Source organism: Myotis myotis, unplaced genomic scaffold (genome assembly GCF_014108235.1).
Source record: "Myotis myotis isolate mMyoMyo1 unplaced genomic scaffold, mMyoMyo1.p scaffold_m19_p_14, whole genome shotgun sequence".
In the NCBI taxonomy this organism is placed as follows: domain Eukaryota; kingdom Metazoa; phylum Chordata; class Mammalia; order Chiroptera; family Vespertilionidae; genus Myotis; species Myotis myotis.
The window spans coordinates 37,808,599-37,822,715 of NW_023416318.1; the positions used below are offsets into that span (position 1 = coordinate 37,808,599).

At 46.1% G+C, this 14,117-nt stretch overlaps 1 protein-coding gene across 6 annotated transcripts in view; it reads right to left on the bottom strand.

Annotated features, from left to right (window-relative positions):
• The window catches only part of CRIM1 (cysteine rich transmembrane BMP regulator 1), a 175,442-nt gene that overhangs the window by 29,627 nt on the left and 131,698 nt on the right, over nucleotides 1–14,117 (bottom strand). For all 6 annotated transcript variants that reach the window (XM_036334873.1, XM_036334874.1, XM_036334875.1 and 3 more), the window contains 3 exons: nucleotides 10,388–10,516; nucleotides 3,579–3,735; nucleotides 841–962 (listed from right to left, as the gene is read on the bottom strand). In XM_036334873.1, the coding sequence (XP_036190766.1) occupies nucleotides 841–962; nucleotides 3,579–3,735; nucleotides 10,388–10,516 (408 nt within the window). The remainder of the gene's footprint in view (nucleotides 1–840; nucleotides 963–3,578; nucleotides 3,736–10,387; nucleotides 10,517–14,117) is intronic.

The following is a 14,117-nucleotide window of genomic DNA, read 5'->3' on the forward strand; positions in this document are numbered from 1 at the left end:
CAACAAACAAGCATTGACTTCACAGCAAATGTTGCCCACATGTTTGATACGTGCAGAACAATCACTTTAGAAGTCACCCAGGGGGGGAATCCCCGGCCCCTGGCAGCTGGCGCGGTTTTGGTCAGCAGCAGAGTTAAAGCAGGGACTGGATTTTTGTTTAGTCTGACCCCTAAAAACACCATTAAGATGGTAACTGTCCAACTTTGAAAAAACAGAATGGAGGGATCTTTTATTGCTTCATCTGTGGATCATGCTGACAACTAAATCGCAGTGTGGGGTGGGCAGGGGGCTGGAGCTGGGGGAGGGCGGGAACGGTGCCTAGGCGATGCTCAGTGGCTTAGGACCGGCCCTGGGTGGGAGGGAGTCCCAGACCAAAGGTCCCGTGATTCTCGCCTGTAACCATGACAGGCCGGCGTGTGCTTATGCAGCAGACGTCTAAATTCTCATGGAAACAATCAGGGGACTGTTCAGTCACACCCACCTGAGGGAGTCTGAAAAGGGATCTTTGCTGTCTCAACTGTATCCATCCACTGCGGACGGAGGGAGACTATGGAGGTCAAGATCAAGGTGCTTCAGGCTGAAGCTCTGAGACAGGTCAACCTGAAGAGCTGAGCAGTGGTCACCTTGGTCGGTGGGCCTGCCCTCTGTGCTTGTTTTAAATTCTATTGTGAGCTTTCCCTCTGCTATGGTGACAGGAAAAGGGCAGGTCCCACAGAGAGGGACATCTGTGTCTGAGTAGGCAGCAATCACCGAGACTGTGTCATTGACAGGACGCCCTCCTGGCCCTGGCTGCCGAGCCCCTGGCCGCTGAGGAGGGAGGGGTCACGCGGTCACACCTACCTCTGCACCTGCAGGTAAGACAGCCGCGGCTGTCGTTCTGGAAACCCAAGAGGCAGGTTTTATTGCACGGGAGCTCTGGGCACTTCCTGCAGCGACAGATGTCACAGCCGTGCTTATTCTTCCTGAGTAATTAAAATTTTGTCAGAGGTCAGAAACATCCCGAAGTCTGGAGTGATGCCCAAGCACTCAGACCGAGGGCCAGGGACGCGAGATCATTACTAAGCGGGAGGACCTGACTTTTGCTCCCGAAAGCTCCTGGAGTGGTGTGCGATGAGCTCCCCGTGGCCGCGACCACTCCCACCCAGGCTCAGGCACGCATGTGCTTCTGGGACGTCAATGTCAGAACCCCAATCACAGGGCTGTCCATCTCATCAGGAGCAGTGGCACCACAGCGACACAGGGTCAATGTGCATCTCCGTGACCAGCATGGCGAGGGATACACTGTCAGTCGGGGTTGGAGGACAGTGGTGGGGGCAGAGGTCCTTCTTTGGCAAGGGCCACAGCCTTCCTCCCATGACCACAGTCCCTGAGAAGTTGCAGCAAAATGGTAACGAGAGATCTACTTATGGACACTTATGGGAGGCGGAAGGTATGAAGGATCCGTGGAGCTGGGATGTGACACACGCTGACCGGCAGTAAGAGCCCTGAGAGACCCCGCAGTCAGTGTCCAGGAGCTGCTCTGAGGAAAGAGCACCCACGGGAAGAGGCGGCGCCTGGGGGTATGGCAGAGGCATGTGGGGCAAAGGAAAAGGTTGAGAAACGTTTTCCCCCTTTAATAAGCTAGAGCGCCTAAGTCTGTGCCGACTGGAAAGATGATATTAAATAAATGAGTATATGCTTATCAATATTATCACAGAGTTTAAGTGGAGAGTTTTCTGGGCAAATAATTCTCACCAATGATACCTTCCTTTCTCTTTTTTTTTTTTTCTGAAAAAGAGAAGGATACTGCCTGTTACAGAAGGAGCTCACCCACTCTGTCTTCTGGCCACTGGCTGCAGGCCAGCGTCCTCTCTCAGGCCCACCATCTCACCTACAGGAGGAGTTATCCTATTTACACCCTCGGGGTTCTTCCCAATTAGCCCTAAGTGGCAGAAGTGGTGTTCAACTTAAAAAGAAAAAAAACACCCCATTCTTTCTCATCTTGGGCCATGTAAGGGGCTCTACAAAACAGCCCTATGGGAAAACCGCGGTGCCCCTACAGCTTACCACTCCTCAAGGGACAATTAAACTGCGATTTACTGGGCAAAATGGTCTACTTGTTTACTTTCACACAGTGAGGACAACGAATTAAATGAATTATTCATATTCATGTCATATACGGTGTCATTTTCAAGGCCTGCCAAGGCTTCAACTGATTTGTTTGCTCACTCACTTATTCATCCACTGCTGGCTCCTCCCTCCTCCGTTCCGCAAGCACTAACATGCAGGAGTGATCACCGGGCAGGTGTACACCAGCACCAATGCTGCCCTCATCCTAGCACTCCCCTGTGGTCTCTGGCAGGGTTTCCCTTCAGAGGCTGCCCTAGTGAAACAGCTACTGCTCTGGCTGAGGGGATACTCATCGTCCACGGTGGTCAACTTGGTCCTCCCGATGTGCTGACCGACAGGAAGACAAAGGGACGTCTCTAATCCTCTAGGCTGAAGGCTCGACTTGAGCGCAGCCTTGACCCTGAACTCATAACCCTGCACCAAGTGGCTGCAGCAACTATGATAACAATGCTCTACTCTACATTAGCAGCGAAGCTAAGAAATACCTTGACTATTATTAGTATCAGATTCATACTTTAGGATTAAGAACAATGATGATGAGTTTACTTGGGGAATTTTTAAGAATAGTGTTCCCAACTCATGCAATTAAATTTAGAATTAAGATTCCTCACCTCCTTGCCAAGCCAGAATTTCCAAGAAGAATAATAAAAATGATGACGTTAATAAGATGGGCAAGATATGAAGGCGCTAAGTCCCTGAGAGGTAGTACTGTATAAATATGTCAAAATGAAAAGTGAGAAAGACTAAGCAGAAGGGAACCAAGGAAAGATGATAAGGTAACATTCTGAAAGAAAACTTTTAAAGGGACCAACTTGATATAAAGGCAGAGAAAGAGATGCCAAGACAGACACTAGAGAACAAATGTGCCTATCTCCCCCGCCCTGGAATAAGCTGATTTCACGGGGTTTGGCTCAATCAAAAGTATTTGAAAATAAGAGTCACGATCCCCATGTTCAAGAAAATTCACAAAAACTACTGCTATATAAAGAGAAAAGCCATTATGAACTGTAGACTAGTACCAAAGTCAGACACGGAGGCATGGCTGGTGCGGGCGCTTGGTACCGCAGATGGTTCCTGCCAGCCGACCCCCAGAATTGGTTAAACAACTGAGTCCCCGGGACAGCTGTGAAAGGTACACACCTGTCCAGCCCCGGGACACACGGCCGTCCCATCCCCTGCGTGTCCAAGGGCCCTGCCATGGACAGGTCGCCCGTAACCAGCCCCCGGGGCAGCGTCCTCACAAGGACACCTTCATGAAAGGGAAGAGTGAACTTGACTCTCATCTGGGGCGGCCCCAGGCTAGCCCTCCTTCCCGATCCACCTGACAAAACCAGCACAGACATTCTGGACTCGGTCCACAGCGATTCAGTCGCAAATACACACAACAGCTGACAAACACAGGTACGTACAAACGTTTCACCAAGTTACACACAATTCGGAACAGATCTTCCGCAGTCAGAAATACGTACAGGTATCCAAACGGACAGCTCTTGTCACAGGTGGTGGGCCTGCACTTCTTGGGCCGGGGGCGGCACCGACAGATCTCGCAGCTGTGGGCGTCCGTCAGGAAGCCGAAGGGGCAGTCCAAGGTGCAGCCTCGCAGGAGGCCCCAGCACAGCTCCTCCCCTGCGGAGACAGGACAGCGGGTTCCTTCAGGAGAGGACCAGGCAGAGCACGGGGCCGCCGGCCACGCCCCTGCCTTCCCGCCCTCCACACACACCCCTCCACACACAGTCTCCGCTCCGCCACAGCATCAGGAAGGGCTGCGGTCCACAGAGTGCGCTGTGCTATGGTTATCACCACACAACCCCATGCTCTGGTACCAATATATACAAAAAGAAGCCCAACCCTAAAAACCAGATTTCTGAAGTATATCCTAACCGGGCGCTGGTGAATACTGTTTGCCGTGTGAAAAAAGCCTGAGCAAATTTTTTCATGAAATTTGATCTTATTAATCACCTCACACGACCGATTACCATTTACTGGTCAAATGTGAGAATTAGAAACTTACACCCAAAATTTCATTATATATTTTGTTGCTACTGTATGACCATCATAACGTACGTTCTTAAATGTTCACACATATTTACCCTGACAAGTTATCACATAATCCTGCCTATTACAGAATGAAGCGTAAAGGCTTTCTTTACGCTTTTCTTTCCAATATGACAAAATATTTCACTCAGCTGTTTTTCTCCACTACTGATGAACATCCAGGTATTTGGATACACTTAGTTAAATGACTAAAACAGACGTGTGCCGAAGGAATATCTAGATTAAGGTTTAACTGCACTGTTTGAAATGTTCGAAGTATCTCCTATTAGTTTTAACTTATTGGTTTAGAAGTGTGTGTGGGGGGGAAGCAATGGTGATTGGCAGAAGAAACGACTACAGATATTAGCTTACAACTTCTAAAAAGACTGTAAAAGATATAAGGATTAACAGCATAATACGGAGAATACAAATGTGAAGGTAAAGAAAGCATGCTTTGGTGATGGAAGGAAAGCAAGCTGAGACCTGTCTGAATTAACTGGGGAATCTGAGTGGTGGCAAACGTCTGGGGATGTTTGATTATTGTTCTGCATGGGTTAGTAAGATGGGAAGCAGAGACGATTTATCGTTGAAATAATACATTAATCTTTATTGTTTTTGGACATCCGTTAAGCCTAAATATTATAAATAATGCACACACTACTAGGAAAAACAGAGCACATTAGTCCCTTCCACTCACAAATCTTCTAATCTAAAATTAAATCTTAACTACAATTAATAGGTGAAATGAGCTCATGTTTTTACGTAAGAGTTTTAAGACAGCAACCTTCATGAATCTTAGCTGGCGATACACACATGTTTAATTTGCTATCTTTTAAAAAGGAAAATGTGATTTATGGTATAATTTTCTACTTTGTCACGATCATAAACCTTTCGTTACATGTGCTTAATACAACCTCGTGGGTCTGTATTACACTGTGAAGCAACTAATTACTAATTTGCATCCTTAAAAGCCACATTTTAAATGCCTCCCTTAAAAATCTGTAATTATGTAACCTGAAAGGTCATCATTTTTCAACCCTCCCCCATTCCCGTAGGTAGGGAAAGGAGACGGAGGGAGAAGACCTCCCAGCCACACGTCTTTCTCTGACACCCAGACCCACGTTGTGAACCCATGTTTCCTTTACAAGCATTTTTCGGTCACAACGCCAAGGTGATTATATTGGGAACTGGATGAGTTAAAAGCACTTGAGAACTTCCCAGAGCCAACATCCCTTGGGCATTCAATTCCTTGAAACTTTGGAGTCTGATCACCTTTGTGCCTTTATTTTTCTAGTCCTTTAGAAGAGGAGTTTTTCTATAGACCCTAATCTAGAATGGGCTTCACCCTTAAAGAAAACTGTTGCATCGCCAAGTTAAAAAACATTTGATAAAAACTGATTCTGATTTTAACCACTTCTGCTTTGCAATGGGAGAGAATTTCAAGCAATGGCTGCTCCTTAAGCACAAGTGGGCAGCAGGCTCTGTGTCTGCTCCCCACAGAAGGGGCTGGCAGATAGGGACCTATTTCCCTTATTTTCACAGCCCAGGTGCTGGCCTGGTGTGCAGCGTGGAGCGAGTGTTCAGCATGTATTTGCAGAAGGGACCCACCAATCAATGTCCTTGCTATTCACTCCTCCACTCTCATCCAGGCTGGCCATACTCACAGAAAAAATAACAGAATGAAAAAACTTAGTTTAATAGTATTGGAAATTTTCCAAAAATACTGGCACTTGTTAAATATCTCAAAATGCCACCTTTCTAGCTCAGAGACTCAGAGCATTAAAGACGGCCTGGAAGGCAGTCCTACATCCATGTAATTATGGACTTTTAAAAAAGAGAAATATCTCATCGAGGCAAGCATTTACATAAAGAGCAGAAGAAAGAGATGAGAAAGGTCTCATTCCTAGATGGGTGGGGGTTTATAAGTCTGGCTGAAAAGCTTTAGTGCCTCACGTGAGGCGACCCCACAAAGAGTGGTGGCTTCGTGGTCATCATTTTTCAGCATTATATGACTTCACGGTGATCTATAAATGCCTGGGAGATAGGCATTGAAGGGAAAGTTACAGATCATGGCCAAGTACGGGGCCTGTGCCTACGGCTGGTCGATAGCAGCCACATAATAAACTCTCTGTTTACTCTGGAGAAAAAGAGATGTCTGCTCCCAGGGCCAAGATGCGGCCCCACTTTATTCTCAGTGAACACCTTGTAGCTCACACGAGGGCACAAGGTGACAGCGCCCCCAGGTTCGCTACACTCCTCTGCTACCCACCTCGCCCTGGGCACTGGCAATTCCCATCAACCTGCCAGATCCGTTAAGTGCGACAGAAAGTTCCTGAAACTATTAAAGAAATGCACCACTGTCAATGGGGCTCCATCTGTGACCCTAAGTGGTTGCTCAGTTACACTCAATAAACACGGGGAGCCCGCCTCCCTAATATTGGATGCTGCAACCTTCTGTAGATGCCTGATTCAGATACATAAGCCATAAAAAATACAAAGGCTTTTCCTCCCTGCTACCACCATTCATTTTCCATGTTTGCATCCGTTTCTAGACTAAAAGCATTATGAATTCCTAGAATTACAGCATGTCAAAAGTGGAGAAGTTGTAAATATTCCAGCCAAATCCACCTGATTTAAGTAAGATGCCAAAAGATGAATGGCATTTGATTCGCACAGATATCACCTGTGCAAATAGTTCATCTAGTGAGCTGAAGCTGACAGCAACGAACATTTCTATTTAAAAAACAGTGTTACTAATAGTCCCACCAATACTGTTATTAGTAGCTTATCCAAATGATCTAATGTTTGTTGCCACTGAACTTGCCTAAATATCTCCCACCCCATTTCTCTTTATTTTAAATATGTACTTGAGGACATGAGTCAGGGGTAAATTTCTCTGTGTGAACTCGATGCACAACTTCGCTTAGCAGTGTGAAAAGAAGGGCATTTGTTAGCGGTCCAAAGGAAAGGACCCTCTGCCATCCCTGCCGTGGACTCTGAAGGACATGTTTCTACTGGGGTTTAGTTTCAATCTTAGAAGTAATTGTCTATAATATGCTTGATATGCGAGATGAATGGAAGAAAAAAAATGCATGAGTGAACAACAAACCAATGAACAGGACAGAAGTATTTACTCGGTGCTCCTCTTACTCTAGGAAACCTTGAAGCCAGCGGCCTATAGACACAGGCATGATCCCTAACAGAAAGCTTAGGCATCAACGGTTAGGACCCTTGCACATGAACAGGCTTGTGGTGGGATGCAGAAAAATCACATGTGGGAGACATTTAGACAAAATCATTACTTATCAGGCGGCTGCAACGGGGAAAAGAACACACTCATGCCACCCTTCATGACAAGAAACTTCCTTTTTTCCTAAAACTGGGTAAGAGAAGGAGAATATTTGAGGGTTTACACGGAAAGCCGTGTGTGAGTGTCCGGAGACAGGAAGGACCGGAGGCAGGCTGGTGCTGGAACAAAGGGGGGAAGCTGGGGGCTGTCCACGTCAGCTTGCTTGGGCTGACTCAGAAATGGATGCTATAAAACAGCTACGGGCTAGAGGAAACAAGTGCCGTCTCGGTGAGTGACGCTAGCACTGCATGCATTCCCTAGTCCTCAGAATAACCCACTAGTTAGGTATGATTACCTGCCCTTCACAGAGAGGGAGGGCAGAGGCCCGGGGAAGTAAGGAAGGCCACTTGCTGCGATCACTCAGAGGCCAGAGCCTGGGGAGCGCGGGGTGCACACAACCACAAGAATCTGACAGCCACGACCTGGCATACGGTTAAACCTGACTCACCTCCCAAAGGTGTGGCTTGCAAACACGTCAAATAATCAGGATTGCTGCTGGGAGGGGAGGGGGCAGAATGCTCTAGGACTAGACTTCTGACACTAAGGTCAGACTGACAAATTCCACGTGGTGTTTAGTTATATTTTTAGGTAAATGGACGGTGGCAGTGAGTGAGATGGCAAAAGGCTAATCCAGGTCGAGACTCCCAGTGCGATGAAATGGATTCGTGGTGAGCACGGCGAGTCCACAGACAAGAAAGACGTCCAGTGGCATCCCTAGGAAGCCAGCATGCAGCACTGACACGAGGCAGGCAGAGCAGAAGTTTCCCAATGGCCTCAATTTACAAAAAGCCAGAGAGATGCTGGTGACTCGCCTTGATGACAACTGGGAGAAAGAAGCTGCTTCTTTGGACGTCACTACAAAGGGCTCATTGTGGAGTGGCGGGTCTCCGGGGACAAAACGTTCCTGACAGAAAGCCCAGGTGAAGGCGGGAGGTGGGGTGACTAAGCACAATGACATCTGTATTTTTAGGCTTCAAAAAATTCAGAAAAAAATGTCGGTACCCTCCCGTGATCAGAAAGGATGTGTCGCTCAAGAGAGAGAAGAAGGACTAAAATATAAAGGCCTCACACACAATCGCTGAGTACCTTCTTGTCAAAAAACAAAGTTGGCCATTTAAATAAACAGACGCAGCTGCCAAGGCGGCTCCCTAATGCATCGGGTTTGGCTATCAAAGGCCGAGAGGTGGGTGCCCGACTGCCTCCTCTGGGCAGAAACACTGCAGGACGGCCCCGATGACTGGAGGCTTCTGGGAAATTTACAGATGGCAATACCATAGTCACAACCACAGTTCTATCAACTCCATTTTAGTGCCAACTCCACCAGGCTGACAGAATGACAACTTGCAATTAAGAAAAAAGAATTACTCAACTCCTATTTCGTATCTGAGTATCAAAATAGCCTCACATCAGAAAGTATGGATCAGTAGAGGCGAAGAGGCACAGAAAGCCGGAGATAGTGGCTAAGTCAGGTGAGCCTCCATCTGCACTGAGGAATCCCAAGTCTCTGAGCCGGGGTAATTATCCCCCGAGGCCCAGAGAACCTGCTGATTAGGGAAGCGTTGTCTGTGTTTAGGAGAGACCCAGAGGGAATGGAGGGAAGGAAGCCCAAAGGTCAGTTCAGAAAAGACAGAGGATTCTAAAACGACAGAAACTGAGCCTGACATTCACAATGGGACATTCTGCAGGAAGAATGGTTTGTGACATTTAGAAGAGAAAGGCCTGGCCACCAGGAGCCAACGTAGGTTCAGGAAGAAGGAGCCGGGCCCCACTGACTTCATTTACTGTTTAAAATGGGGTTTCCAGCAAAGGGATGCTTCCAGGTCCAGGTCTGATTTCAGACAAGATCCTGGTCGCGTGTTTCAAGACCTCCACGTGGAGATGGAGGCGATGTGTCATTCTGCAGGAAGGTCTTTAGAGCGACAGGAATCTGCCCTTCGTTCTGCACAACTTAGTTTTAGTCCAGCGTTTTGGAGGAGGACATGTAAGTGATGCTCATTTAATATAAGCTGGAGGCATTGAGGTATTCGATCAGATGACCAAGAGTAAAAAAATATCCTAACTAGTTGGAAAATGGTTTGAAACTCTCAGGGTAATTTCTTGTCAAATGTGGCCTTGTATTTATGTCATTAAAGAAAAACAAAACAAAACACCAAATGTTCAAAACCAGAGCAGATGAGAACCACCTAACAGCAGCTGATGAATTCAATTGCAAATCTTGCGTGAATTTTGGGACACCCTATATAAGGACAAGGACATACTCTAAGTGGGTCAAAAGATGGAAAGGACTAAGGGAGTTCTTGGAACGGTATCGCCTGGGGAGTGGCTGAGAGCACTGAAGATACTGACTTTGGTAGAAGAATTAGGGGCATTCATAATCATTTGAAACGTGAAGGGCGATCGGTTGTGCATGCGGAGGAAATGTAACAGACTCTATCAAGTGTCAGAGGTCTCGCTCGGGGACGTGACTGGACTCCACACGGAAGTGAGCTGGAACCACACAGAGAAGCACATCCTAAGGGTCATGACCGCCGCACACGGAGTGTGACACCCTGTGTGGGTGACCTCCTGGTCCCTGGGTGGCCCAGCAAGATGATGTTAGAGGGAGAGCAATGGGGAGGTTAGAAAGACATACCCAGGGCTCTGAGGGCGGTACCCATGATGCATCAGAAGACAGAGAAATGAAGATGAAAAACAGAATAAAGAAGCAGCGTCTTGGCCTTCCTATTTCGCCCCCCATGGCTGTGTATTTGTCTGTGTTCAGTACAGTTTTTTCTTCTTCTTTCAGGTTGCTCAGAGGATGTCATGAACGGCAAAGGATAGTCAATCACATAATGTGCTTTGACAATATCCTACCAGGCTCGGAAAAAAACAAAAACCTGTCTCCCGTGTACTTACTACTTTTGCACTGACAAGCTCGACAGCCATTGTGGTCAAGCTTGAAACCGTAAACGCAGTCCTTCTCTGTCAGGGTGCAGTTGGGTAGCTCCCCGCACGCTGGTGGATCAATTGTGATGTAAGTTGGTTCTAATCATAAAAAGAGAGAAAGTCAGTGGAACATGATTATCTCTTAGAAGCTATTCAGTCTTTGAAATTCCACAGTGCAGTAAATTAACAAAAAACTAATCCATTTTCATCAAATCCTAAACTTTTATACTTTCATAGTCATTTTTTTAATTGAATCTAGAGGTGGTATTGGTTCACAAAAATCACACAGGTTTCAAGTGTACGACTCAATAAAACATCCTGTCTTTAACCTCTGAAAAAGAAGGTTTTCAATTTAGATTTTTGACAATCCAAAAGCTCTATTTCTTTATGTGTGAGCAACTTCTGCATTTTTGGGTACACAATACTTCTCTGAGGGTCATCACTACGGGAAGCAGGTAAGAGAGGGTAAGGTGGACTCCATTTAAATTGTTAACTGCTCTTCTGCTTCTTCCTGATGTTTTCTGAGTTTACTTTTTTATAATAATCAAGACAGTGCTCCCAACTGTCAATTATCTCTCTTTCCATTTTGCAACATTTCTGAAATGTTAGCTTTTTTTTTTCAAGTAAGTAACTCAGAGATGTTTGAGGCTAGCTTGAAACATCTAGATTTCTTTCATCTTTCATGCGACGGTCCTTCAGCTAATATGGATGGTACCATGGGGAAGAGGGCCTAGGAGCTTCTACCCAGGGCCTCGGCTTATGCGTGTGGCAGAATGAGACACAAAGCCTTTGAAAAGAAGAGAGAGCAGCCACCTGGGAAGAGATACATAGAAAAAAAACAAGGTGGGGTGATGTTTTACCTTCCCTGCCATATAAACGATGAAGAATTGTTCTGGGCAATAAGAATACAGTGTACTGTGTGTCTACATCATGTTTCCAGCGCTCTTCATTCAACGCCTTCGAGCTTCATCACATTCCAATGAGATGGGTGCCATCACTGGTCCCATTTCACAGATGAGAAAATCCTGTACACCGGCTTGCCCAAGGCCTCAGAGTTAGTAAGTGGTGGATCCAAGATTCAAGCCCACGATTCTGGCTCCAAGCTCGCACGCTCTCGGCCTCTGTGCAATACAAAGCCCGCCGCACGGGCTCCTGCTTTGCAGTGCAAGGAGAGGGACAGTTTATGTCGCACCAGACTGCGCTGAGAGTGCGGTCAAAGGGAAGAGAGACACTCGCATATTTATGGAGCCTCTTTTCAACCCAAAGATACTCTGAACGTCTTCAGTGGACGCTGGTTCCCACAATATTTTTTAAAGAGCTAAGTACAGAATGTCTCTACCTATGCTTTCACAAGTGGAAAATATGAGCTGCAGAGAGGGTGACTGGCTTCTCCAAGTTTACATAGCAACCCAGGAGCAGGCTGGGAATAGAACAGCACAGAGGTTCCCGACCTCCTGCCCAACACTCTATCCACTGGTCCACACTGTCTTCTCGAGTTTCATCCCCCGTTACCATGGCAGGGAGACCAAAATAAGTGTTCCTGTGGCCACTGCTACGATCAAGAGTTCTAAATTCCCATCCGTCGTCTAAAAGGGGCCGGTGACTCAACTCTCCACAGGTCGCAATGGTGACTTTTTAGAGAGAAGCTCTGCATCCTCCCACTGGAAATTCACATGAAGAAGGCACGGCACATTCTCCTAGAGCGCAGTTTGGAGACCAGCTCCCTGAAATTTTATGTAAACGTTCCAATGCTGTAAATTTTCTAATTTCCTTCAATGATGAAAGCATCCTTTATGACAGAGAACTTTAAACATCAAAACGTAGTTTAAGTTTAGGCAAGTTTTAGGAGGCTAGTGGGTTAAATACAGTAATACTGCTTTCCTACCTTCTCTTAAAAAGTGCCATGAACACCTTCGGTTTTGAAACTCATGTAGTTTTTTTTCTTTTATCACTGCACTTATTAGCCACACAAACTAATGATTCTATTTCGGCCGTTAGCCACAAGACTGCCAAGGTTTTGTCAAAATTATTCTAACCACAAACAGAGAGACAGCAGAGAACCTACCACATTGAAAGATACCACACCACAGATCATTCCACTGAGGAAGGTGTTAGGATGACATCCTCGGGCAACGCTTTTCAATGGGTGCGCCCCAAGTATTTTAAAACACGCAATACCTGACGATTTACTCGTGGGCACGGACCTCTTTCCCCTTAGATTGTCAAATTAAAAAATGACAACAGCCGGCACAACAATAGCCACCCAGTGTCAATGAATCAAAATTATACCAATTTTTTTGGTCAGATGGGCAAAAAATATTTATTTTTGGTGTGCAGCACAATTTCAATCACTTTATGTGCGCCGTGCGAGGAAAAGGTTGGAAATCGCTGTTCTAGGGTCATCAGAGTGAGGATGAGGGTGGATTCGGAGAGTCCAGTGCTGTAGCAAATGGCTTATCCACAGAGACCAAACCTTGTATTCTTTACTGGCATCGGGGTTTATGAGAAACTTCTGCCTTCAAAAATGTATTATGGAAAAATATATATTTGGGCAGACTATATTGACACTGAAAATTCAGAATAGCCGCAGGGCAGTATGGAATTTTACTTTGAGTGACGTTCAGGGATTTGTTAAGCGAGTTAATAGTGATGTATGTGCTATTTTGGGGCACATATCCTGATGACTGGATGGGATTAGGATTATGATCTGTGGCCAGAAAGAAAAGGAAAAATTAATTGGCTGCCTGAGGATCAGAACCTCAACACTGAGAACAGTGCCACGTTTTATCTAAATTAAAAAACAACATTCGAACCCTGCAGTTATTATGTTTAACAAGTAAGTATTGCTTTCCTTTTCAAATACACACTGGAAGAAACTGTACAAGCCTCTGAGGGTGAGATCCACATGTAGGGGTGCTCCTGCCATCACCCCAGGTCACTGCAGCCACTGTGGGTGTGTAACAGACAGGTATGCGGGCCAGCAGACGTCTCCTAACGCTTTATCTGAAGTCATACATTACTGTCTACCTCCTTCCATCAGCTTCTCGATGTTTTAGTGCTCCGTTTCCTACCGTATTAGGCCATGTATCTATGTTAGATATCAGTTAAGAATATTACAGAAATATGCAACTATAAATTTTCTAGCTAAACTCTGATATCATCGTCAGCAGGTCTGGGTTTGCTTTCAGTCCCACCTATTAATGCTCAGAACTGGTCTTATTACTTTTTGGGGCAATTTTTAAAGAAAGAAGTGGCGTGAAACTCCTGAAATTCATGATCTTATTTCAGACAATGAACGCCAAACAGAAGCACATTTGATCCCATCCTGAATTAGAGCCTTTAAAAGTCAACATTGCGCTTACAGTCCTTAAAGAGTAACGACCAAGAGCTGGCTAGAGTCTTCGCACAGTTGCTATCCAAGGAAGGTCTTGGTAGGGGAGGAGTTCATTTTAAAGAATCCAGAATCACGGAGCCACAGTTTGTTGTTTCTAACTGGAGGACGTGCCTGTGAGAGCGCTCTGCAAGCTGTGCACCAGGAACTGCTATCATCGCACACTGTCTCTAGTCTCTGCAACAGTGCTCTGAACACGCAAACTATCCCTGAGCACCAGAAGATTCTCATTTAAATCCTACATTTCGCTGCTCTTCTATTACATGGGGTACGGTACTGAAATGCTATGCCAGAGAATAGATGCCTTTC